The following is a 24,824-nucleotide window of genomic DNA, read 5'->3' on the forward strand; positions in this document are numbered from 1 at the left end:
ATTCAGATTTTAACTGTGAAGGGAAAGTACTCAAGAGCATTGTTTCAAAATTCAAGTAGTCAGGGATGGATTTTTCTTATGTTTCTCCTACAAAAGAAGAAAGCAGCATAGATAATTTGTAAATCAAATAAATATGTTCCTATGTAATTAGAAACTATTTCTGTATACGTATATGACCCTATAACTGATTTCTTTCCTTTTTTACGTAATTCTGCAGTTAAGGAAGACAGTTTTTTAGAATTATAAAAGTACCAAGAGCTTAGAACTCAACAGAATCCACCTGCATGGAATAGAATTAAAGGCAGTGTTATGGTATGTTTTAAAATAATATTTTTTTCTTCCTTTAAAATGTTTGTAATAGGGAACAGACATCTTTGGAAGAGGGAGAAATTCCTTGGTTACAGTACAATGAAGTCAATGAAAGCAGCAGTGATGAGGGAAATGAACCTGCCAATGAATTTGCACAGCCAGCTTTCATGTTGGATGGTAACAATAACCTGGAGGATGACTCCAGTGTGAGTGAAGACTTAGATGTGGATTGGAGGTATGTAGCACGATTTTATTAGGATGCTTAATTAGGCTCTTTGAGTTCATGATTCTAATTTATGAAAATTAAATCTCTGCTAGCTGAGAAATATTATAATTTTCCCATCTGTTAGTCCTCCTCTTCTTCAAAGCTCATTTCAAATGTTCCTTCCTACTTGGACCCTTTCCTACTTCTCCAGCCAGTGACCTCTTCCTTTGACCTTTAGCTCTCTTGAAACTCACCTTATATCCTAGTTACTTATATACTTTTTTTGAGTTTTGGATTTCTGACTTTTAAAAGTTTGCTTTATATGCCCTGTAGCACTTAGCATAATTCTTTCAGAAGTAGCTTCTTAATGAATACCACTTCAATTTTAAAACCTGTGGTTGAATCAGAAAACCGTAAGAATAGTTTTCTTTCCCTGTTCTTCCTTTTCCTTCTCTGTATGTAAAATATGGAAGATAAAATTTTACTTTCCAGAAGATGTTGAAAGCATTTAATTTACTGTATGCTTGACAAAGAATAGTCAGCTTCAAATGAAAGTGACATGTAAGTGAAGTGTATTGTGGAATTGTTACTTCTTATGATACAATGCTCAGAATTTAACTGTTTTGGTTCATAGTATCTTTAAAGTGTATAGTAACCCACTGAAAGCAGGTGTCTATTGAGATGTAGAAAGCATGTCCTAACTGATCCTTTTTTTTTACTTTTTCTGGGGCAAAAAAGATATCTTGGTATATTTACACTTGTTTCTTTCTCTGTACAAATATATTTTTAAGAATTTGTGTTGTTTTTCCAGTTAAAATTCCTTTACAGAAAATTCAGAAAAATAAATAAGAAAAAACTCATTTATATCTCCTGATATCTCTTCAGGTTTCCAAAACATATGTTTTAAGGCATCTTTTGTGTCTTTAATTTCTCTTTCTGTGTGTGCTAGCTACTTCTCTGTACTTCTCCAGATTGTTCCAGATGGGAAACTGAACATCTTCTTGAGATCTTCCTTGCCTTTTCCTATTCTTACTCCCCAAGGGGGAAAAAATGTGTGGAGAACAGACTTTTATCACCATTTTGGGGAAGTAGAAATGGGATTTCATTATAGCCATGCAATTTGTAATTCTACCTTAAACATTCTCATACTCTAAAACACATTTTCTGGTTTCCCATACATTATGGAGAATAAGTGGCTTTACCTAGTCCCAGTCTTGCTGATCTTGATATTTCTCTCCTTTCCTCCCTCTGTCTCCCCATTACCTTTTTACTACACTCCTTATTAATTCAGAAGTCTTCTGTCTCCATTATGCAAAGTAATTGCTCAAAGTGTTCAGCAGTTGAAAGAATCATCTGTTTAGCATCATCTGTGCGTGTTGGGAGGCAATTATGGTTACATATGAAGGAATATTTTCTGTTGCACATTTTCAAGACTCTAAAAATAATTTTTTACAGCTCCATTATGAAGATGCTCCTTCCTATAGGGGCACTAAGATTTAACGGATTATTGACTCATTGAAATAGTGCAGTGAACTTTTTCTTCCCCATCCTCCATAAAACTTGTTCTATACTTCTGGTTTTTCCTTTAGGACAAATAATTGGAGGTGACATTACTGAGATATGTAGTATTTTTCAAGGTGTGGATACATATTTCCAAATACTTCCAAAAAGGTTGTTTTACCTAAATATTTGAAGGAATAATGGAAGTCTTTACTGAATATAATTTGTTCGTTTGTTTGTTTGTTTGAGATGGAGTCTCGTTCTGTAACCCAGGCGGGACTGCAGTGGTGTGATCTCGGCTCACTGCAACCTCCGCCTCCCAGATTCAAGTGATTTTCCTGCTCCAGCCTCCCAAGTAGCTGGGATTACAGGCGCCTGCCACCACACCCATCTAATTTTTGTGTTTTCAGTACAGACAGGGTTTCACCATGTTGCCCAGGCTGGTCTCAAACTCCTGACCTCAAGTGATCCACCCTCCTTGGCCTCCCAAAGTGCTGGGATTACAGGTGTGAGCCACCATGCCCAGCCTCTGAATATAATTTGAACTTAAATTTGAGGAACTGTTACTTTAGGTTCTAATTCACTGATGATCTTTCTAGATATGGCTGTTGTGTTAAGGTTTTAGAAACCTTACTAGTGGTCCCAAAACGTCCAGAGCTTCAAAGTAGTTTTTTTTTAATTTAAGAAAACATTTTAGCATTAATTTTAAGACACAAATTTTGAAGGTTGCTCTATGTCAACACCTCATTATTTGCTTATGTGGTACTATATTAATTTATGTGGCAGTGTCTAAAGGTTGAGAAGGTGAAAATGTGGTTTCATTTCCATATTAAAATAGCATGCTATGGGGAAAGCCATGGCAAAGAGCAGCAGTTTTTGTCTCTAAAGTCAAACTTTGGCACACATTTTTTTGTTTTGCCACTGCTTAGGAAAAAAGTGAAGCCTTTTGGTTCCTTAGTTTAGTTTAAAGGAAAATGGAAAAAGTCCTCTGTCAAGTTTGTTTACTTGTTTTCATCGGAGTTGCATTAGTGTTCAGAATACTCGAGTACCTGATAGCTTGGTGTGGTAGGAAGTGACACAGAGAAATCATCATTTTAGATACAGACAAATCCCAACTCTACCATTTGTTTATTCTTTGATAACTCCCTAACTTCTCTGTCTTCCTGTAAGAAATTGAGTTTTTATTAATCTAATAAGATTGCGAGAAGTTAATTCTGTGTGGATATAACTGTGGCTTAATAGAATTTAAAAATAATTTTGATATAATTTTATACTTACAGAAAAATGGCAAAAATAGTACAAAAATCCTCATATATCCTTCACTAAGATTTCCTAAATGTTAACATTTTAAAACCACGTTTGTGTTACCATTCTGTCTTTCCTTTCCTTATACTTATAGTAAGGTTTTTTCCTGACCCACTTATGAGTAAGTTGCAGGCGTGATGTCCCTTTCTTTACTTGTAATTATTCTAGAATGAATTTCCGACATCCAAGACCATTTTCTTATATAACACAGTAAAATTGTCAAAGTCAGCAAATTAATGCTGATACTATATTATCTAATCTACAGACCTTATTTAGATGTTCGTAGTTGTTCCACCAGTGCCGTTAGAGAAATTTTTTTCTGGTCTAATCTTTGTATTAGATCTTTCATTGTATTTGGTTAACAAGTTTCTTTAGTCTCTTTTAATGTGGACATTTCCTCAGTCTTTGTTTTTCATAACCCTGACGTTTTTAAAAAGTACAGGTCATTTATTTTTTAGAATGTCCCTTAGGTTGTATTTGTCTGTCATGAATAGATTTGAGTTTGGAGTTTTTAGCAGAAACACCCTGGAAGTGGTGTTTTGTCCTTTGCAGTACATATCAGAAAACACGTGGTGTCAAATCAACCCATTACTGGTGATATAAAATTTGATTTGGTTATGGTGTTATCTTTCAGATTTCTTTTTTTTTTTTTTTTTTTTTAGAGACGGAGTCTTTCTCTGTCCCCCAGGCTGGAGTGCAGTGGCGCGATCTTGGCTCACCGCAACCTCCACCTCCTGGGTTCACGCCATTCTCCTGCCTCAGCCTCCCGAGTAGCTGGGAATACAGGCGCCCGCCAACACGCCCGGCTAATTTTTTGTGTTTTTAGTAGAGACAGGGTTTCACCGTGTTAGCCAGGATGGTCTCAATCTCCTGACCTCGTGATCCGCCCGCCTCAGCCTCCCAAAGTGCTGGGATTACAGGCTTGAGCCACCGCGCCCGGCTTCTTTACAGTTGTCATTTATCCTTTTATACAGCTGACCCTTGAACAACACAGGGGTTAGGGTTGCTGATCCCTGTGCACTGGAAAATCCAAGTATAACTTTTGACTCTTCAGAAGGTTAACTACTGATAGCCCACTGTTGACCAGAAGCCTTATAATAAAATAGTTGATTGCCACATATTTTGTATGTGATATGTATTATATACTGTATTCTTACAATAAAGCAAGCTAGAGAAAAGAAAATGTTAAGAAAATCGTAAAAAGAAAATATATTTATTCTTCATTAAGTGGAAGTAGATCATCATAAAGATCTTCATCCTTGCTGTCTTCATGTTGAGCAGTAAGCTGAGGAGGAAGAGGAGGGATTGGTCTTGCTATCTCAGAGGTGGCAGAGGTGGAAAAAAAACTGAGTTTAAGGCTACCCACCTACCCAGCTCAAGCCCCTGTTCAAGGGTCAACTGTAGTCAGTAGGCTTCTAGCATGAAGATACTTTGAGACTGTAAATAACCTGTTTCTTCTTAAACTATCAAACTTCCATCCACTAGTTTTAGCACCTATTAGTGGTTCTTGTCTGAAACAATTTTTTGTTTTTTGTTTTATGTTTTTTTTGAGACAGTGTCTCATTCTGTCGCCCCTGCTGGAGTGCAGTGGCGCAAACTTGACTCACTGCAACCTCTGCTTCCCAGGCTCAAGTGATTCTCCAGCCTCAGCCTCCCAAGTAGCTGGGACTACAGGTCTGAGCTACCAGTGCCTGGCTAATATTTGTATTTTTTGTAGCTATGGACTTTCGCCATGTTGCCCAGGCTGGTCTTGAACTCCTGAGCTCAAAGTGATCCTCTCACCTCAGCCTCCCAAAGTGCTGGGATTTGCTGAGACCAGCTTGGTTGGGGAGACCCTAACCCAGCGGCGCTAGAGGAATTAAAGACACATACACAGAAATATAGAGGTGTGAAGTGGGAAATCAGGGGTCTCACAGCCTTCAGAGCTGAGAGCCCCAAACAGAGATTTACCCACATATTTATTAACAGCAAGCCAGTCATTAGCATTGTTTCTATAGATAATAGATTAAGTAAAAGTATCCCTTATGGGAAACGAAGGGATGGGCCTAAATAAAGGGATGGGTTGGGCTAGTTATCTGCAGCAGAAGCATGTTCTTAAGGCACATGCTATCGTTTGTTATTTAAGAACGCCTTTAAGCGGTTTTCCTCCCTGAGCGGGCCAGGTGTTCCTTGCCTCATTCTGGTGAACGGTAAACCCACAACCTTCTAGCGTGGGTGTTATAGCTATCATGGCCATCATGAACATGTCACAGTGCTGCAGAGATTTTGTTTGTGGCCAGTTTTGGGGACAGTTTATGGCCAGATTTTGGGGGCCTGTTCCCAACAGGGATTACAGCCACCACACCCTGCCTGAAACAGTTATTACCATGGTGACTGCCAAGTACATGGTCTTAGAATTTTTAACTGATTATTTGTAGTGGCCAAATTACAACCGGATATTATGCTTTGAGTGTCTAGATTTGCTTAGCCTGGAGAAGAAAAGAATCATTGGGAGATAGTTGTCTTCAGTCGTTTGAAGAGTTTTTTTGCAAAGAGAAGGAAGACACAATTTATGTTGTTTCAGCAGGCAGAATTACAGCAACAGAGCAAAAGTTACAAGTAGGAATACTTCATGTGTTTTAAGCTTCTAGTAGTTCTTTCCCGCACTGGTACATACCACCTTAGAAAGCAGTGTATTTTCTGCATGGAAGGAATGTTTCTTCTGTTTCTTGAATGTCTACTGTGGTACCATCTCTATGCCAGGTACCTTTGCACACCTACTCATTTAATTTGTTTTATAGATGAAGGAAGAGTCAGTTACAGGCTCTTTCTCTTTGTACTACATCTTACTGCTAGGTGAGGGAGTTTCAGTATTTCAAGGGTGGATGGATTCAGTAATTCTTAATATTAATTCCAAAATCTGTGATTATATGAGCATGTCTGTTGCTTTGTATCGTGTGATACTTGATTTCCAGATACTGCTAAACTATAACATATTCTTTTTAAGAACCATTTCTGTGTCTCTTGGCAACAGATGGGTAATTTTAATTATGGCACATGGGTTGACATCAAAACTATTTTTGAGCTAGGTTGTTTGTGGATGTTTAGGACTATGATATTCAAATAGAATATGGAAGTCAACAAGTTTGTCTTTAGACAAAATAAGCTCAGTTTTGGATCTCTTGGACTTAAGAGATAGTAGGAGTACATCTACTCAAGGTGCCCCCAGACAACTAGAAATGTAGGTTAAGAGCTTCAGGGGAAGTTTAGGAATTAGGTAGAGATTTAGGAATTACCTGCAGAGAGGATAATTGAAGAAAATGGGCTTGAATATATTAATAATTTACAAGGGAGCAAGATTAGAGAGAAGAGGACCAAGGACATACTTACGGTTTTCAAATTTTGAAATACTTAGTATTTCCAAGACTAGAGGAAAAGGAGGAATCTCGATATGTTCAGGGGTGGAGGAAGGAGAGTAGGACCAAAGTGAGACATGTTTTCCTTCTAGGAGCTTAATGGTTTTTTAGAGAAAATTATAATTAAAAATGAGCAGTTAGGAGCTAGATATTTTTCAAGCTGTATAATAATGGAGGTGGCCTAATCTTAGAAGAGGAGAAGATAGATTAATGAGAAAGGCTTGAAATAATAAAATATTTTAAAATCCAGAGTTATTAAGCATTACAAAATGAGAAAAGAAAAAAGAGGCCGTGAGTAATGATAGAATTAAAATAAATATAGTTATTTTCTTTATCATATTCTCACCTACATGCAGATTGGAAACTGAAAAACAGAAGCAGAAATATGTGGGAAATAATCGGGTGGGGAAATGTCCTATATCCCTCAACTGAAATGTTTGGTAACAGAAGTGTTTGGGATTTGGGATTCTTTTCCTAGATTTTGGAATATTTACGTATACTTCCAGTTGAGCATCCCAAATTTGAAAATTCAAAATCTAAAATTGTTCAAAATCTGAAACTTTTTGAGTGCCAGTATGACGTACAAAGGAAATACTCATTGGCACATTTTGGATTTCAGATTTTCAGATTTGGGATGCTCAACCTGTACCTTTAAGCAGTCTCTAGAGTTAGAGCTAGAAACACAGAAGAGAATTTTTCTACAAACTTTGTGCATTGAGTTTGGCAGCCTGTTGGATGAGGTAGTGGTGTCTTAACTACTCATCTTTAGCACCTCACTTTTCTGTTGGGTCCCTCCTGCCCCTAACCCTAGAGGTTGGTATTAAAATATTTTAAGGTCTTCTGTTCACAGCATGTTTATCGGCTTGTCAGTATGCTAATATAATTATGTCCTCAGCATAAGATTTCCCAAATCATAGTGGTTTTTTCTGTTTTTTATTTTTTATTTTTTCAGCCTATTTGATGGCTTTGCAGATGGACTAGGAGTTGCTGAAGCTATTTCATATGTGGATCCTCAGTTCCTTACCTACATGGCACTAGAAGAACGCTTAGCCCAGGCTATGGAGGTATGTTCATAACTCTGATGTCCATATATAAGTTGATGGGATACAAAATGATAAAGGTTTAAAGGGATTTTTAGACTACTCTTAAAAAAAGGTGAATCTTTTTCCCATCAGTTTAGTAACAGTTATTGAATAATAATTGTCACCAGTATGTTCATACAAATTATACTTGATGTCCTGCTAGTTTGCCTTACATTTCAGTATTTCTCAGTTTTTACTGTAGAATGGAAAATGTTTTGCTTACATTTAGAAAATATACTTTTTTCTCTATTGAATTATACAAGTATGAGAGTGAGTATCTTACATACACTTGCACAGGTGTATTTGTGAAATGCAGTTGAAGCTAAGGATATATTACAAATCTCTTTTTTTCTCATGGCTTCTAAATACTATCCAGCTGCCTAATGCAGTTAGGAAATTTGCTCCTCCTTATCCCAACAGACATATACACACTTTAATAAATGGGGCATATTTGCTGCCTAAGTTTCTCTTGCCTTCTTTTCATTATTTAACTAAAACAGAAAAACCCATTTTTAAATGTATTTGCCTAAGTTCAAAGCCCAAGTATTTTCATGTTTGGGAACTACTACTGTACCAGTGGATTTCATTAAAATAAGTCTTTCTTTAAATCACTTATTTCCAAAATGATTTCCAAAATATAGGTACAGAAATGACTGGTGAATGAGCCACAGGTGAGAGAACAAAAAATTGGCAAGAACTTTTAGGAGCATTATAATGTATTTTGTCTTTAAATTTTCTGAGATTAGAAAGTCCAGTTTATGTATTTATTTTTGAGACGAGATCTCACTCTGTCGCCCAAGCTGGAGTACAGTGGTGCAGTCATACCTTACTACAGCCCTGAACTCCTGGGCTCAAGCGATCAGCCCACCTTAGCCTGTCCCAGGTAGCGGGGACTACAGATATGGGCCATCAGACCTGGTTTGGGTTTTTTGTGGGGTTGTTTGGTAGAGATAGGGTCTCATTATGTTACCCAGGCTGGTCTCAAACTCCTGCCCTGAAGCAATCCTCCCACTTTGGCCTCCCATGGCACTGGGATTATAGACATGAGTCACCTGCCCAGCCAGAAAGTCTAGTTTAGATTGACAAATTAGATAGCAGGTACCTATCTAATATCGATATATTTAATAATATATTTATATATCTAATATATTACCTCTCTAATATATAATATATATTAGATATATCTATCAGATAAATTTGTCTTTAAATTATCTCTAATATATTGTATATTATATGTTAGATATCTATTAGATATAGATATCTAATATAGATATAGATATCTATAGATATTAGATATCTGTCCATCTGCACACACACATGCATGCATATACATGTTCACGTACATTTATGCTAGCTCTGCTTTGTCATCACTTTTTTTACATATGTAACTGTCCATGGAGATTGCTTTCAATTACACTTTATGGTGAATGTTTTTCTCAAAGTAACCATAGCAGAAATACTCTATACTAGGAAAAAAGTCAGAAAGAACATCATGAGATAGGATACACTTAGGATTTTTGCTAAATTATTTAACCTGCCTTGGCAAATTCTGACACATAAGAAATAATGGTGTAGCATGGCAACTTGCATCAGAAATATATAAAGATTAAGGATCACTCATTTCCTTGTGCTAAATAACTCTTTGATCTGTTCTAGGGTCTGATTTCACAACATTTAGTCTTTCATTTTATGCTAGTGGTTTATGATTACCTACAATATGAAGATAACTTTAAAAAGAAATGTTGAGAATAAAATGTTTTAGTATTTGTTACTAGTGGGGAATGTGACATTTGGCATCTTGAAAGAAGAACCAGAGAGGCTGGTCTTGAGAGGTCATGCTAGGTAAAGGCACTAGCAGTGAACTAAAACAAAAGGCAAGCAAGAACTTGCAGTTTCAAACATTGTTGGCTTCTACCAATAGTGAATTCAGTGGCATTATTCCTACCAGTCTATACTTCTGCCTCTGTTTAATGGCTTTAAGCATCTCTCTCCTCTAAAGCTTATCAGCTTCTTCACGTTTTAGTGCTCTGATTTAATTTATTTGAATTTGATTGAGATGTTTCACTCCTAGAAAATCAGTACAGTTGTCTTCCTGTCACTCTCCAGAAATCTGTTTTTCTATGTTCGGTATGCATTTATTTAATCATTTTTTAAAATGAAACAAAAATAATTTATGATTATTTCTTTTATATTTAACACTAACACTCTTTAAATGAAACAAAAACAAAACAAACTGCTTGTTTTTGTTTGTTTCTCAAGCAGCCCTATAACTTTTTGGAAGTAGTTGCTTTCATTTCTGTTATTTTTCCAATACTAGATTGGTCATTCTTTTCAGGTAGTGGCTTTTGGTGAAAATACTGGCAATATGTATTTGTCTCCTTATATCTGTGTCTCTAATTTGAGTGAGGAGAGAGTAAAACCTTAAACAGCTTTAACTTTTTGAAACTTTTCTACTTTTCAAAATGGATTTTGAAAAAATCCCCTTGCACGTTTATGTTGACATCTGAAATTTTTCAGCATAAATCTAGGTAGTAATATTTACTTTATCATACTTCTTCGCTAAAAAATGTTTAAAATTTTTAATATAAAAAGTAGTTAAATTGAGTTACAATTAATAGTATCCAAATAATCAAAAATAAATTATGAATTTTGATAAGTATTTTGTAGGAAGTGAATCTAATGAGAAGGAGGCATTATCCTTTCCCAGTTATGAGTGAATTTTATTTATTACCAGAATGAGACATATTTCAGCATAAATTTACTTCTGATTTTCATCATATGAATGTAAGGTTGAAAAACGTTGTTCACCTAAATAAATTAATAGGAATGGAAGGAGTTTATTATGGCATTGTCACTGAATTCTTTTGAGATATTTGCCCAGACTTACATCAACTTGTCTAGATATTCTTTAGATTCCTTCCGTTTTTTTTTGTTTTTTGTTATTTTAAAAGCAAAGGATTGGAAGCCACCCAAAAGATTTGTTACTTAGTCATTAGAGTTCAGTTCTACCTCAGTACTTCAGATTGTCCCTCTGAATGGGTAAGAAGTATGCTTTTATTTATAAAGTGGAAGAAAGGCAAGTATAAACAGAATGTTAGAACAGAGAACCAGCATGATATACTGCAGGTGCATTCTTACGTGGATCAGTTTGAAGAAAGATTTTACCTATGAAAGCTTATTGAAACTGATTATCTTAAGACTGTCCATACCCACGGGCCCCTTGTGAAGTCTTTACATACTCACTATAGCACCTGCATACACCCAGGTGTAGGCACTAGGAAGGCTGTAATGTGGAGGTTAAGAAGGTGGGCTTTTGTGTTAAAGAGTTAGGCTGTGTGACCTTGGACAATTCACTTAACCTCTCTAAGCTTTAGCTTTCTCATTTACAAAATGGGAATAATAAAATCTACCTGATGGGTTATTGTGAGATTGTGTTAAAGCCTTTAGCAAAATACCTAGTTGTATTGGGAAGCTCTCAATAAATGGTATATTCATATAGGTTTATTCAAATCAATAGTCAACTAACTGGTGTAATCAGTGAACAAATCTGGATTCAGTGGTGATCATTCAGAATCGGTATTACTATCTTCATTGTTTAAAAACGGAATTGTATTTTATTCTTTAGAACAAAATTTTGTGCTGATAAAGGATTATACTACTTTAAACCTATATGTATTCTAGATTGGGTGATTTAGACTAGTTGTCTTTCTGCCTCTTGGACTAACTATTGTAAATACATTGTACTGCCTAAAGGTATAGATAGTTTTTTTTTTTTTTTAATTTTTACAGGTTTTCATACCAGTGGCTTAAAATGCTATCTTTTGCTTCTGTTGCTTATAAGTGATCCTGGATCATCTTAAATATATGACAGTACCAAGGCAATAAGTTATTTTCACATATATGAAATTTCAGGTGTTATTAGCACTGCAAATGTGCAGATAATCATTAGAAAGAGATAATGAACCCGTTGAGACAAACATACATCAAAGCATAATTAGCCTGGAATAACCTCCCCAAATGAAGGTTACTATAAATAATATCCTTTGTTTATGTGTAGCACAAATGAGTTCTTGCAAGCAGGTTCTATCTTGAGTAGTACATATGGGGAATTGGAGGAGATTCATAATTATAGCTATGTGAGAAGGAAACGGACTGATAACAGGATCTTACCTTCCATTTCCTATCTCACAATGGGAAAGTTCAATATAAAGAATTCTAAACTAGAACAAAGAAGTAGAGTAACAAGGGATTGGCTAGTAGGAAATAAAGATAATTACAAAGAATATGGGAAAAGCGCATATAAGGAGCAGCCACCACCTGTCAGGCAAAGCTAGGACAACCCAAGGAAGAGTCCCTAGTCTATCTCAGGGCTGAGGTCTAGACCTTGATGGAAATGGCACAGCTGTGGCTTGCTATGTGAGAGAGAAGTCACTTTGATATGTGCTGGTGAAACTTGCTGGAAGTCAGCTCTCTTAGGGTGCTGAGGAAAGCTATTCATAGGAAGGTGTCTAACTGGAAGTGCTGTGCTGCGGAACTGTCCAACATAGATGCTTGGGGAGGCTGCCACCTACTAAGTGCATTACAGGAACTGGCTGCTAGAGAAGCTGTGTGCACTGTAGGAGTCCAGTGCTAGAGAAAGCCATGAACCTCACACTAGTCCCAGTGTGCTCTGTCAAGCAAGCACACTGGGACAGAAGGAAGGCCCTTTCCTCCAGCAGTGTTCTTCAACATCCTCTGTGAACAAAGCTTAGCATCATGCCAGCTGTTAGGAGGGAAAGTATTTAAACGGCCCAGATTTTCACAGAGCCGACACAATCGTGAATTTGGATTTGTGGAGCAATAATTCCATAAATGGAACATTCCAGCACTTTGGTAACTTGGCTTCCATATATACCTTTCAATGCACATTTAAATTTCCATCCATCAATACATTTGTATTTCCACCCAACAAAATACAGCTATTACTACAAATGAAGTTTCACCCATTCCCCAGAATGAGCAGATGGCTAGCTCCAAGAGTCATTGTATCCATCACTAGTTATGCATTACTCCACACATTCATAGTAACACTGAATATTCTCTTATATAAAGACTAAATTGCAAATTTAACTTCCAACAACTGGCATATTGAAATAGAAATGGGAAAGAGGAAAAGTAAACTGTTAACATATACAAGTAAGCACATACATAAAACAAGCACATAAAATATGCAAAGTTACTAATCCTTGTTCTGTATTTGCTCATGAGACTGTGAATGAATGATAGCTATAACTTCCTTCTTCCATGACACAGTCATATTTTCCCTGCCCTCAGCCAGAAGCTCACTCAGCTGGTTAGGATTCTTTACTTGGTAGGGTAACCCAGACCTACATTGTTTATATCTTCAGTTCTTTCTTTTTTTGTCTGCTGTAGTTTTCTGGTAACTTTACTGTTGGGCATGAAAGCAGTAAGAGATTCACACTCCAGGTGAGATTATCACAGGGTTTTCAAGCAGAGGAAGCCTGGTCTGTGGAGGGCACACTATTTCCACTGGTAACAGGAGGCTCAGAGTGACTTGGGGATTCAAAATTATCAGTTTCCTCAGAGTTCAGCCAGATGTCTTCATTCCAGGTTTCAGAATCTTATTCCTTAACCAATCAGTGTTAAAACTTTTGAGAAATTTGATGAGACTAAGAAATCAACTCTAATTTTCATTTAGCAATCCACACAATTGCATTTTGTGTTTGACTTTTAGGAGCAAGAGCATCTTTTAGGGCTGTCGTGGATGCTTTCTGGCTCTCATACCCTATTGTGAGGTTTAAGAGACCTGAGTTTGTAATTTTTTTCTGTAAGTGCACAAGGGCACTCTTAATAATCCATCTCACATCAAGATTTTTACAGTTAGATCACTGGTGCCGTAAGGTCAAGTATAGCAGCTATCTGGGCTCTCAAGACACATGCTTCAGTTGGACCTTCATCACTGTCAACCACAGTGATACCTTGATTAATTGTGATGCCACTACAAACTATGGATTAATAGCATCCCATTCTCATTGGCAAGGAGCTCAGCACTGAGCTCAAGCTCAACAGGCGTAACCAAACCAACCCCCAAATCCTTTTCTTGCAGTTCTGTGTCCTGGGACCACTCTTAATATGAATTCTATACCAGTCTGAGTTCAGTCCCAAGAGAGAGAAATACAGTAATTTGAACAGGGAAAATTTACTGTATATATTAACTACAACAGAAGTTTAGAATACCAAGGGATTGGCTAGTAGGAAGTAAAGCAAACTCTAAAGAATATAGGATTAGCAGATTTAAGGAACAGCTTTAGGGCTGAGATAGAGCACTCTACTTCCCTCCCCTCTAAGGCTGAGAGCCAGACCTTATTGGGAAGGACACAGCCATGGCTTATGGAGGAGTATTTATGGTACTGTGCCGGCAGTACCAGAGCTTGCTGGAAATTTGCCTTCTGGAACTTGGCAAAAACCTGCCCTCTGGGGCAAGAGAAACTTCACAGTGATGTGACCAAGCCTCTAGGTACTCTGCTGCAGAACCACCTAAGATGAGTACAAGGAGAAGCTGCTGGCCACCTTGTGCTGCAATTACCAGTTACTGGATAAGCGGCATTGCTTCAAGAGCCAGGCACTGGAGAAGCCACCCACGCTGGAGGAGCCTGATGCTGGAGAAGCCATCTGTGCACAGGGAAGCCTGGCACACTGCAGGGGCAAGCCCAAGGGAACCATGAAGCAAAGTCCTTTCCTTGTGTCTCTCCAGCGCCTTCTACTGACAAAACTTAAAATCATGTCAGCTAACAAAAGGAAAAATATTTAAAAGGCCCAAATCGGTTTTCAAAGGGCAGAAATGAAAGGTGTATTTGGAGCTGAGAAGCAATAATTCAGTTACTGGAACAGTGTTTCTTTCCTTTTGCAGTGTTTCTCTGCATATCCAGAGTCAAATTTGGTGTTCAATAATATTAATTATGTTTATTAACTCTTGGTGAACCCTTTTGTTTTTCCTTTTTTAGTCCTGATTTTGCTTTGGGCTTGGCCCAAAGCAAGTTGTAATCCCTATTATAAGTCATCTCAAATTCTTTTTGGGAATATCTATGGTAGGACCTTAGGCATGTATAAATATTATGTTTGCCATCCAAAAGAATAGAGTGTTAGCTAAGCTATCAGGCAGAATTCTTCTTCTATATGGGAACCCCGGCTTGTTCATTTTTTTTTATTATGGTAAAATAAACATAACATAAAATTTACTATTGCTACAGTTTTTTAAAGTGTACAGTTCAGTGTAATTAAGTGTATTCACATTGCTGTAAACAGTAACTCCCCATTTTCCCATCTCTCCAGCCCCTGGCAACCACCATTCTGTTTTCTGTCTCAATGAATTTGACTACTTTAGGTATCTCATATAAGAATCATACAGTACTTATCCTTCTGTGACTGGCTTGTTTCACTTAGGATAATGTCTTCAAGGTTCATCCATGTTGTGGCATGTGTTAGAATTTCCTTCCTTTTCAAGGCGGAGTAATATTCCACTGTATGTGTACATCACATTTTGCATATTCATCCATCCATCAATGAACAGTTGATTTGCTTCCACCTTTTGGCTCTTGTGAATAATGCTGCAGTGAATGTGGATGTACAGATACTTGTTTTAGTCCTTGCTTTCAGTTCTTTTTGGGTATATACCCAGAACTAGAATTGCTGGATTATGTGATAATTCTGTTTTTAATTTTGAGGAATTGTTAGGCTGTTTTCTGTAGCAGTGGCAATATTCTGCACTCCAACGAGGAGGGGAGGCCCAGTTTTGATAGTTGTCAAATTTCCTTCAAGTTTTTCATCCCTAAAAAGAAGCCAAGGTCTTTCATAGCTTCATGATCTTATGATGCTGTAATTAGGATATAATACTAACAAGTAATAATTAAACTGTGTCGTACCAATTCTTTGAATACAGTAGCAGTTCAGAAGGATACTAGTGTAGTCTAGGACCACTGACATAGGCTTCATGGAAGAGACAGGACTTATGCAGTCCCTGAGGGAGTGATGGGACTTAAAGGATGGACAGAAAGCACCAGGCAGGGGAAGCAGCATGTGCACCAAGAACAAGTAATTGTACAGGTTGCAGACAAAAAGACAAAAGTCTCAACTGCCGTTCTGGTCTAATTAGAGCCGGAAAGGATGAGGATGACGCATCCCCGATGATCACATGATCTGATGTTCTTTTCATCCTTCTTAGAACAGTAATTTGACACAGATATTTGAACCTGTAAATGAAATTCACAACCCAGATAACGTAGTAATACTTGTGAGCTGGTATTGTGGGTGTGCCAAATCCATGCCAGTAGTAGATACAGCCATTCAGGAGTGCATTATTTGCTTCCATACTTGGAGCTTCTAGCAACCTCAGCCACATTTTATCTTTCATGAAGTGAACCTTTCCAAAATGTTTATTACTTTCTTTCATGTTATTGATCTCACATAGGAACCAACAGTTGGAAAAAGTAACCACTCCTTCAAAATATAAATACGGAAAAGTAGATGACTACTGAGACAAGGTAGATTTTTTTTTTTTTTTTTTTTTTTTTTTTGAGACAGAGTCTTGCGCTGTCACCCAGGCTGGAGTGCGTGATGATCTCAGCTCACTGCACCCTCTGCCTCCCAGGATCAAGCGATTCTCTTGTCTCAGTCTCCCCAGTAGCTGGGATTATAGGCACACACTACCACGACCTGCTTTTTTTTTTTTTTTTTTTTTTTTTGAGATGGAGTTTCGCTCTTGTTGCTCATGCTAGAGTGCAATGGCATGATCTCGGTGCATTACAACCTCTAACTCCTGGGTTCAAGCAATTCTTCTGCCTCAGCCTCCCAAGTAGCTGGGATTACAGGCATGTGCCACCACGCCCTGCTAATTTTGTATTTTTTTTTTTTACTAGAGACGGGATTTCACCATGTTGGTCAGGCTGGTCTTGAACTCCTGACCTCAAGTGACCCACCCCGCCTCGGCTTCCCAAAGTGCTGGGATTACAGGCATGAGCCATCACGCCCGGCTGAGACAAGGTATATTTTTATTTCACATGTAGAAAGTTGGGCTCTGTGTGTATATTTAATGTTTTGGTTTGTTGGTGATCGTGGTAGTTCCTTCTGAAAAGGCAAAAGGAGCAAAGGACTAAAGCAAAAGAAACAAAAAGAGAATAATGGTGATATAATTTTGGAGATACCCTAAAAAATAGTTTTCTGTTACTGTTTTAAGGTATTTCTAACAAAGAACTGTACCTTTTGTTTTTCAGACTGCTCTGGCACATTTAGAGTCTCTTGCAGTGGATGTTGAGGTGGCCAATCCACCAGCCAGTAAGGAAAGCATTGATGGTCTTCCAGAGACCCTTGTTCTTGAAGATCACACTGGTAAGGGCAAAGTTGATCTCACATGTTGAAGAACACGTTGTACATTTAAGTATATTATCAGTGTACCTAGATAATTAAATTCTTGATTATTAGAAACTTTAGATTTTTTTTTTAATAGAAACCAGATATTCACAAACTTTCACCTAGTACAAGAATGTTTTTAATTTTCAAGTGATAGGCTGAGACAAATGTTCCTGTCAGCTTTTTTACAAAAGCAGTGTTTATTAGATTCCAGATTGCCAAGTATTAGACAGAAATGCCTGCCCAATTAACTGATCAAAGACTGACTCTTTCGTCTTTCAGAGGTATCTTCTATGAGTATAATATGTTGCTTTTCAGTTTTATTAAAATTGAACTACGTGTGATTGATCTAAATTATTTGTTGTTTTCAGCTATTGGTCAGGAACAATGCTGTCCAATCTGTTGCAGTGAGTATATTAAGGATGATATAGCAACAGAGTTGCCTTGTCACCATTTCTTTCACAAACCTTGTGTCTCAATTTGGCTACAAAAGGTGAGTGATAGAATAATTAATTTAAAAATTAATACTTTAATAGTGTCTTCTGCAAATGAATAATAATAGTATCTTTTTTTGTGTGTGTGTGTGAGACAGAGTTTCGCTCTTGTCACCTAGGCTGGAGTGCAGTGGCTCAATCTCGGCTCACCGCAACCTCTGCCTCCAGGGTTCAAGCGATTCTCCTGCCTCAGTCTCCCAAGTAGCTGGGGTTACAGGCACCCACCACCAAGCCTGGCTAATTATTTGTAGTTTTAGTAGAGACAGAGTTTCGCCATATTGGTCAGGCTGGTCTCAAACTCCTGACCTCAGGTGATCTGCCTGCCTCAGCCTCCCAAAGTGCTGGGATTTCAGGCGTGAGCCACCATGCCCAGCCAATAGTAGTATCTTTTAAACCTGTTTTAGCCACAAATGTGTAGTACTTTTTAATTCATTGTTAAAAACTGGTTACATTTAATGATTATAGATCAGGGATAATATGAAAGTATTTTACTAACATTGTCTAAAAACAATATAGAGAATAATAACGTTTTTAATCATTTTAGGAAGTGATTAAATATCTGAAAAATCATTTTAGAATAAAGCTGATTCGAATTTTAATCATAACCCTGAAATTTGGTGTTTTCAAAAGTATCTAAAGCAGAGAAGCCTTTGGCACTACTCAAAGTACTGTAACAATATACAGCTATTCTGCTAATACAGGTTGGTGTTTCTGAAATGTATATGAGAGATACTTAATAAACTACCAAGTATCTCCTATTCCAGTTTTCATATATTGTCTTCAAATATTTACCCAATAAATCTTAAGCATATTTGAATTATTTAAATAAAGGAAGTGTTTTATTTCTGTCTTCTCTGTGAACTCTTATTTTTGCATAAAGGATATTAACCATCCAGCTCACTAGGAATTCCCAAGTCACTTTCCCAAATTATCTACTTAGGAATACAACTCCCTTTCTTCACTATAACCAGTGCTTTTTTTCTCCTTCCCTTTTCCCATTCCTTTTCTTCCTTCCCTCTCTTTCCTTTTCCTTTCTTTGCTGTTCCTCTATTTCTATTTGCCGCTTCATTCTTCTCAAAACTCTGCTTAAAATCTCTGAAATCCAGTTTAGAAATGTTCACTGTTCTTTTATAAAATATCTCTGTATGAGATAACCCATAGTGCCTGTCAGGTAGTAAGTGCCCAGTAAATATTTTACAAATCATATCAGATGAAAGCTATTACTAGAATTAGAGATGTTTTTATTTTATTAACAACAAAATCACAAATACAAACTTATGATGCAAGTTACAAAGACCAGCTAGCAGTCTTCAGTAAACAGCATGTGCTAATGTGCACTATTTGGGGCGTATTGCCTGCGTAGAGATCATGTGTGTCTCAAGTCCCATGAGACTTCCTGGTATTCTGGATTGAGGTATAATGCTGGATTCTGAATTAGTTTAAAATACTGCTTTCCTTGCTCTCTCCCTTCTCCCAGAACGTAATTTGGGGAATAATATTTTAGGTGATTTTTCTTAACCTGTTTATCTGGCATTTTGTTAATACGGCCTAGATGGCTGTGCCGTACAATATACCAACCTCTAGTGTTTTTATAAGAGTTAAAGTTTTTATAACAGTTAAAGTGATCAATTTAATATAGTGTTTGGCACATAGTAAACATATAGTATAGGAAAAGCAATGGTAAACTTATTACTAATGAAAGTTAGAATTCAGTAGAAAATGACTTTTTCAGTGTCTGTACATGATGGTGGTGGTAGTGGAAGTAGGTGTTACTAAAATTATTGGGGAAGCAGAAAATGCAGAGCCACCAACTCTTAAGATTTTTGAGCATGGCTGAGTCTGTGAGGTCTATTCCCTCATTTCATTTCTACTCCCATACATTAGACCTTCAACCCTTGTTGTCTTAACTACTATTGTAGTGACCTACTTTATTTCCTTACTTCCTGTAGAGGTACTTTCTTTTCATTTCTTTTTTATTTGCGTAAATCTGTGGGGCACATGTGCAACTTTGTTACATGCATAGGTTATGCAGTGGTCAAGTCAGGGCTTTTAGGATATCCCATCACCTGGATAACATACATTATACCCATTAACTAATTTCTCATCATCTTCCCCCCTTCCTATCCCTCACTCTTCCAAATCTTCATTATCTATCATGCCATCATTAAAGGCATTTTCTGAAATGTAGTTCTGATAATGTACTTCCCTTCTCATGAAAGAAACAGAGGGACCTCCAGTCACCTGCGGAATAATCTGAAGTTTTAATCTTGACATTCAAGGCCTTCTGTGATTTAGACCCCAACCTGTTTCTTCAGATTTACTTTTCTGTACGCTTGCTCATGTTTCTATGCATTTGCTCCTGAAGTCTGGCATGATTTTTCCCTATACCATCTGTAAGATTAGATGATATAGGTAGGTGCAGTTTAAATTCCACCTTTTCTGTCCTTAATAAATGCTGTCTTTAAACTCCTACAATAGCTTCAGAGACTTAAGAAGCAGTGTTTTGTGTGCCTGCTGTGTGTCAGTCACTGTTAGATGATTCCTCTTTAATGATTCGTGATTTCTCCTTTAATTCTCACAGTACTTTAGTACTTATTGGTATCTTTATTCCTGTTTTCTAATGATTGTTACTTGTCTAAGTTTAAATAGCTAGTATGTAGTTCACCAAGACCACGCTCATCTATTTGACTCTAAAATAGTACTGTTGGGGCCCAAACTTTATGGCAAGTACACAATAAATGTTTGCTGAAATGAATTTTTTGTTTTTGTTTTTGTTTTTTCTGAGACGGAGTCTCACTGTCACCCAGGCTGGAGTGCAATGGCGCTGTCTCGGCTCACTGCAACATCTGCCTTCCAGGTTCAAGCAATTCTGCCTCAGCCTCCTGAGTAGCTGGGACTACAGGCACACACTACCACGCTCAGCTAATTTTTTGTATTTTGGTAGTGACGGGGTTTCACCATGTTGCCCAGGCTGGTTGCGAACTCCTGAGCTCAGGCAATCCACCCACCTCGGCCTCCCAAAGTGCTGGGATTACAGGCATGAGCCCCTGGCCTGAAATGAATTCTTAAACGGTAAACAATATATGTTGTACAGCCTTGAATTATACTTGAGAATTTGCTATAACCCAAGGTAACAGTGTCTTCAGTCTTTCTGCTCTCAGGAAATACCTTAGTGTGAAGCCTTTCCTGCTTTTTTTCTGGGGAGAATGTTCCCAAGATACAGTTCTTTGTCGCCTTCAACATCATGATCTCTTCAGCCTCCCTTCCAGCAGGGAGTTCTCTTTGGGAAAAAGACCAGATTTGCAGGGGGATAATCTGTTATCAGATAACATAGCTCTGTAATCGTCCATTGGTCCTAGAATGTTGTGCTCCTAGTATAACTGCTTTCCCCTTCGTACCTTCTCTCCATGGCCTGTGGTTGATTGTTTTGTCATTTAAAAGGCACCTAACACTCTATCTCTTTTTGGAAAGAAATGTCATGGCTTAGAAAGAAAGTCTGAAGTCCATCTGCTTTGACATATCTGTGCTACCCTAAAATGAGGCTTTAATTTCCCATAGACCTACATTAATTCGCCGTAGACCTTCTTTAATTCACACCAAATCATAAATGATAAATAAATCATAAATGATTTGGTGTGAATTAAAGTAGGTCTGTGGTTTCTCTGATAAACGCATAATAGACTAAATAATGATAATTCAATTCAGATTATTGTTGAGCTAAACTCTGACCTCCATGTGGGCATGTGCCATGATTCTTTGCTCACCCTCTGCCGTTGCATCACTGCGGAGTTTAGCAGCTCTTAATTAAAACTCACTAAATGAAGAAGGATGAATGACCTTAAAGATATGAACAGAATAAGAGACATCGTTTACCCTCAAAGAAACTAGAGTCTGATTGGGCACAGAGGAAAAAGTATTAAAATTAGGTCTTTCTGCATTGTGTGGATTTGACATTTGTTTTTTGTTGTTAAGATTCTTATTATTAGGATAATGATACTGTTTTTTCTTTATTAAGTTACTTGTGTGGCAGTTAAGATGATTCTGGTGGCTCTTAACTTTTTTTTTTTCTCCAGTCGGGAACATGCCCTGTGTGCCGCCGTCATTTCCCACCTGCGGTTATTGAAGCATCTGCAGCTCCTTCCTCTGAGCCTGATCCTGATGCCCCACCTTCAAATGACAGTATTGCAGAAGCGCCCTAAACCTTGACAGTTGAAATGAGATCAGTGTATCGAAGTAAATCTGCAAATTCCTTCTAAATCTCATGTGCAAATATATATAAATATATTTAAAAATGCTATATATAGTATATGCCATAGTTTAGAAAGAATATTAACCTTTCTAAACTAAATTTAGGTTTGCAGAAAGTATTAAACATTTTCAAGCTGAATGTTGAGACAGTGCATCCATTTTCTTTAGTTGAATATGTTTGTATTAATTTAAAGCCAAGCTTATCAGTTGACTCTCTCCAGAATAAATAATCATCTGTGTGCCGTACGTTATTGGCTTTGTCTGTAATACTGCCACTAAGTGATTATAATTAAGCTGTCCTGTTTGCATCAAATGTAAAGACTGTGTTCCCAACAGTAGTAAAATCTGGTTTCAATGGAAATGAAACAAATTCTATAGTATGCTTTTTCACTAGTCCCTTTGGTTTTACTGTATCATAACCTCTTGGTTCATATGCTGAGAAATTTTTCAGAAAGTCCATTTTTGTTTAAAATTAGGACTTTTCAGAATGCCAAATGAAGGCTAAAATTTTGGCCAGAACATTACAAAAGTTTTAAATCATAGACGTAACTCCCCCTGAAATAAGGTTAGGTAGTAAAATCCGTAATGAAACCAGTGGATATGCTTAACGTAAGGTTAATAAAGCATACAAAGATTCTAGTGTGCTCAGGGCTTGGTACAATGAGCTGAATTAGATGGCCTTATGAAACTCTTTCTAACCTCTTACCCAACCTGTTTCTCCTTGGTTAAAATTATACTTGAAGGCCCAGAACACTCATGGCACATTTGTTTAATATTGGATATAGTTAGTTTAAGGTAATTTTGCTTTACAGTATTTTGGAAGGTCTGAAAACTTGCACAGGGTCATCTTTGTAATTATATAACCCCAAACTAAGATGCACAGTGTCTCCTTCAGGTGATCACACACAGTAGATGAGTATGTGCAGACATGGACATAATAGTTCACTTACAAATGTGATTTGATGTTAACACTAGAGAATGATGACTGTTAGAACATTTGAGCAAGTAAAATAGTAAAGCACATAGTGAGTGTACGTCCATCTAATTGGTACATTGATAATTTAGTTTGGGCACATAAAAGGAATATTTATATGGCTTCCCAAATGCAGAGTTACGTCTTATTTGTGTAATTTCTCTGAGTATTTATATCCCGTCTCCTTTTTTCATTCTTAAAAATAGATGAATTTTCACTGTTGGCACATATGAGGCTTAAATATAAGGAACATAACACTTGCATTCTAATTTTTGCATATATTGTAAATGTGTCTGGTATTTACAGCAAAATACTGTGTATCCTTTTATGGGTAAAACAAAAGTGAACATTGCATGCATGTAATGTGATGAATTTGTAATTTAGGGGTTCTTTGGGGCTTCTGTGACTTTGGAAATGCTTACATTCAGGCCTTAATGTTGCATTAGCTAGCATGTTTTCCCTCTGATGTATATAGTCACCATTGTATAAACTAATCTTTGCTTGTTTTCTATTCTGTGATCTTTCCATATCATATTTCATTAATGATCAGTTAGTGTCAAGGAGTCAAATCAGATTAAAATTAATTTCATGTGTATATGGTGGAAATTTGTGGCTAGTGTGATTTTTGTTTGTTTCCTTTTAAGTACTGTTGATCAGTTGTGACACTTACTGGTTAAACTTACGTTGCTAAAGATTTCTCTATAATAAGCCACACATTATATTTAGACTATATTAAGGGACCTTGGTTTCTTCTAGATAGCAGCTGTCCCAAAGAAAATATTTCTTCTTTGTCTGTTAAGATTTAGCTATTATCTGCCAGTTGTTAAGAGGTTTTGGTTCCAAACTCAACCAGCAATGTTGAGAGCTGAACTTAAGATAGCTGTTGTACTTTTTGCTTTCCATCTGTTACTGTCCTTCATTCTTGGCTCCCTACTATCTATAAACAGCTGCTGTGAAGGAGAAAAGTTGAATAAGAGTTGGCTTAAATTTTAAAAAGGAAAAAGAAAATTGAGGTTTTAGAATTTTCATGGTAACAAGCTCTGGTGTAAGCTAAGGCTGGCAAGTTCAGATACTAAAATATTATTTGGTCATATCTTGGATCCTTTTGAAAAAGTTAAGACTATATGAAGGGAAATTAGAAATAAGTATGAATATTAATAAAATAGCATTTATCTTATTTCTGTATTTTATGTTGTGACTTAACCTAATTTTATTTTTTTTAACATTTTCTTATAATATGAATGCTGATATTTAAAGGTAGATCTATGTGGTATTCTTTTGTGTTTCTTATTCTTTTGTGTTTCTTAATTGTTTATCTCTAACTCTTAAGATTATTTGTGATCTGGATTTATGTATTTGTTAGATACATGTGAATTGTTAAAATGGAATGCAAGTTTTTCAAAAGCCCAGGTCTAAATGTAATGGTTGGTTTATTGTTCTACAACCCCAGCCCATCGTTTTCTGTGTAAATCATAAACAATAAACAGAATATACTCAGTGGTCATTTCTAATATTTAATTGTGTAATTGTATCACTTCTATAATGTAACCCCTGAAGGATTTAGAGTTAATGACAGATAACACTACTGAGCATGTGATGTTAAAAGTCCTTGAACTATAATCTAAGAAAGCCCTAGAAAGAGCCAGACAGAAGTAGTTGATGGACTTCCTACTGCTGTAGGGTAATTATTATTATTTTATTATACTTTTAGGTTTTAGGTACATGTCACAATGTCAGGTTTGTTACATATGTACCTGCACCCATTAACTCGTCATTTAGCATTAGGTATATCTCCTAATGCTGTCCCTCCCCCCTCCCCCCACCCCACAACAGTCCCCGGAGTGTGATGTTCCCCTTCCTGTGTCCATGAGTTCTCATTGTTCAATTCCCACCTATGAGTGAGAACAT

At 36.9% G+C, this 24,824-nt stretch overlaps 1 protein-coding gene across 1 annotated transcript in view; it reads left to right on the top strand.

Moving 5' to 3' along the window:
* The window catches only part of PJA2 (praja ring finger ubiquitin ligase 2), a 74,900-nt gene extending 50,480 nt beyond the window's left edge, over window positions 1-24,420 (top strand). Inside the window, exons 6-10 of the mRNA XM_032156695.2 lie at window positions 362-544; window positions 7,667-7,778; window positions 17,066-17,180; window positions 17,573-17,694; window positions 21,769-24,420. Coding sequence (XP_032012586.1) covers window positions 362-544; window positions 7,667-7,778; window positions 17,066-17,180; window positions 17,573-17,694; window positions 21,769-21,894 — 658 coding nt within the window. The 3' untranslated portion in view covers window positions 21,895-24,420. The remainder of the gene's footprint in view (window positions 1-361; window positions 545-7,666; window positions 7,779-17,065; window positions 17,181-17,572; window positions 17,695-21,768) is intronic.
* The last annotated feature ends 404 nt before the right edge of the window (window positions 24,421-24,824 follow it).

This window comes from Hylobates moloch, unplaced genomic scaffold, assembly GCF_009828535.3.
Source record: "Hylobates moloch isolate HMO894 unplaced genomic scaffold, HMol_V3 SCAFFOLD_6, whole genome shotgun sequence".
In the NCBI taxonomy this organism is placed as follows: domain Eukaryota; kingdom Metazoa; phylum Chordata; class Mammalia; order Primates; family Hylobatidae; genus Hylobates; species Hylobates moloch.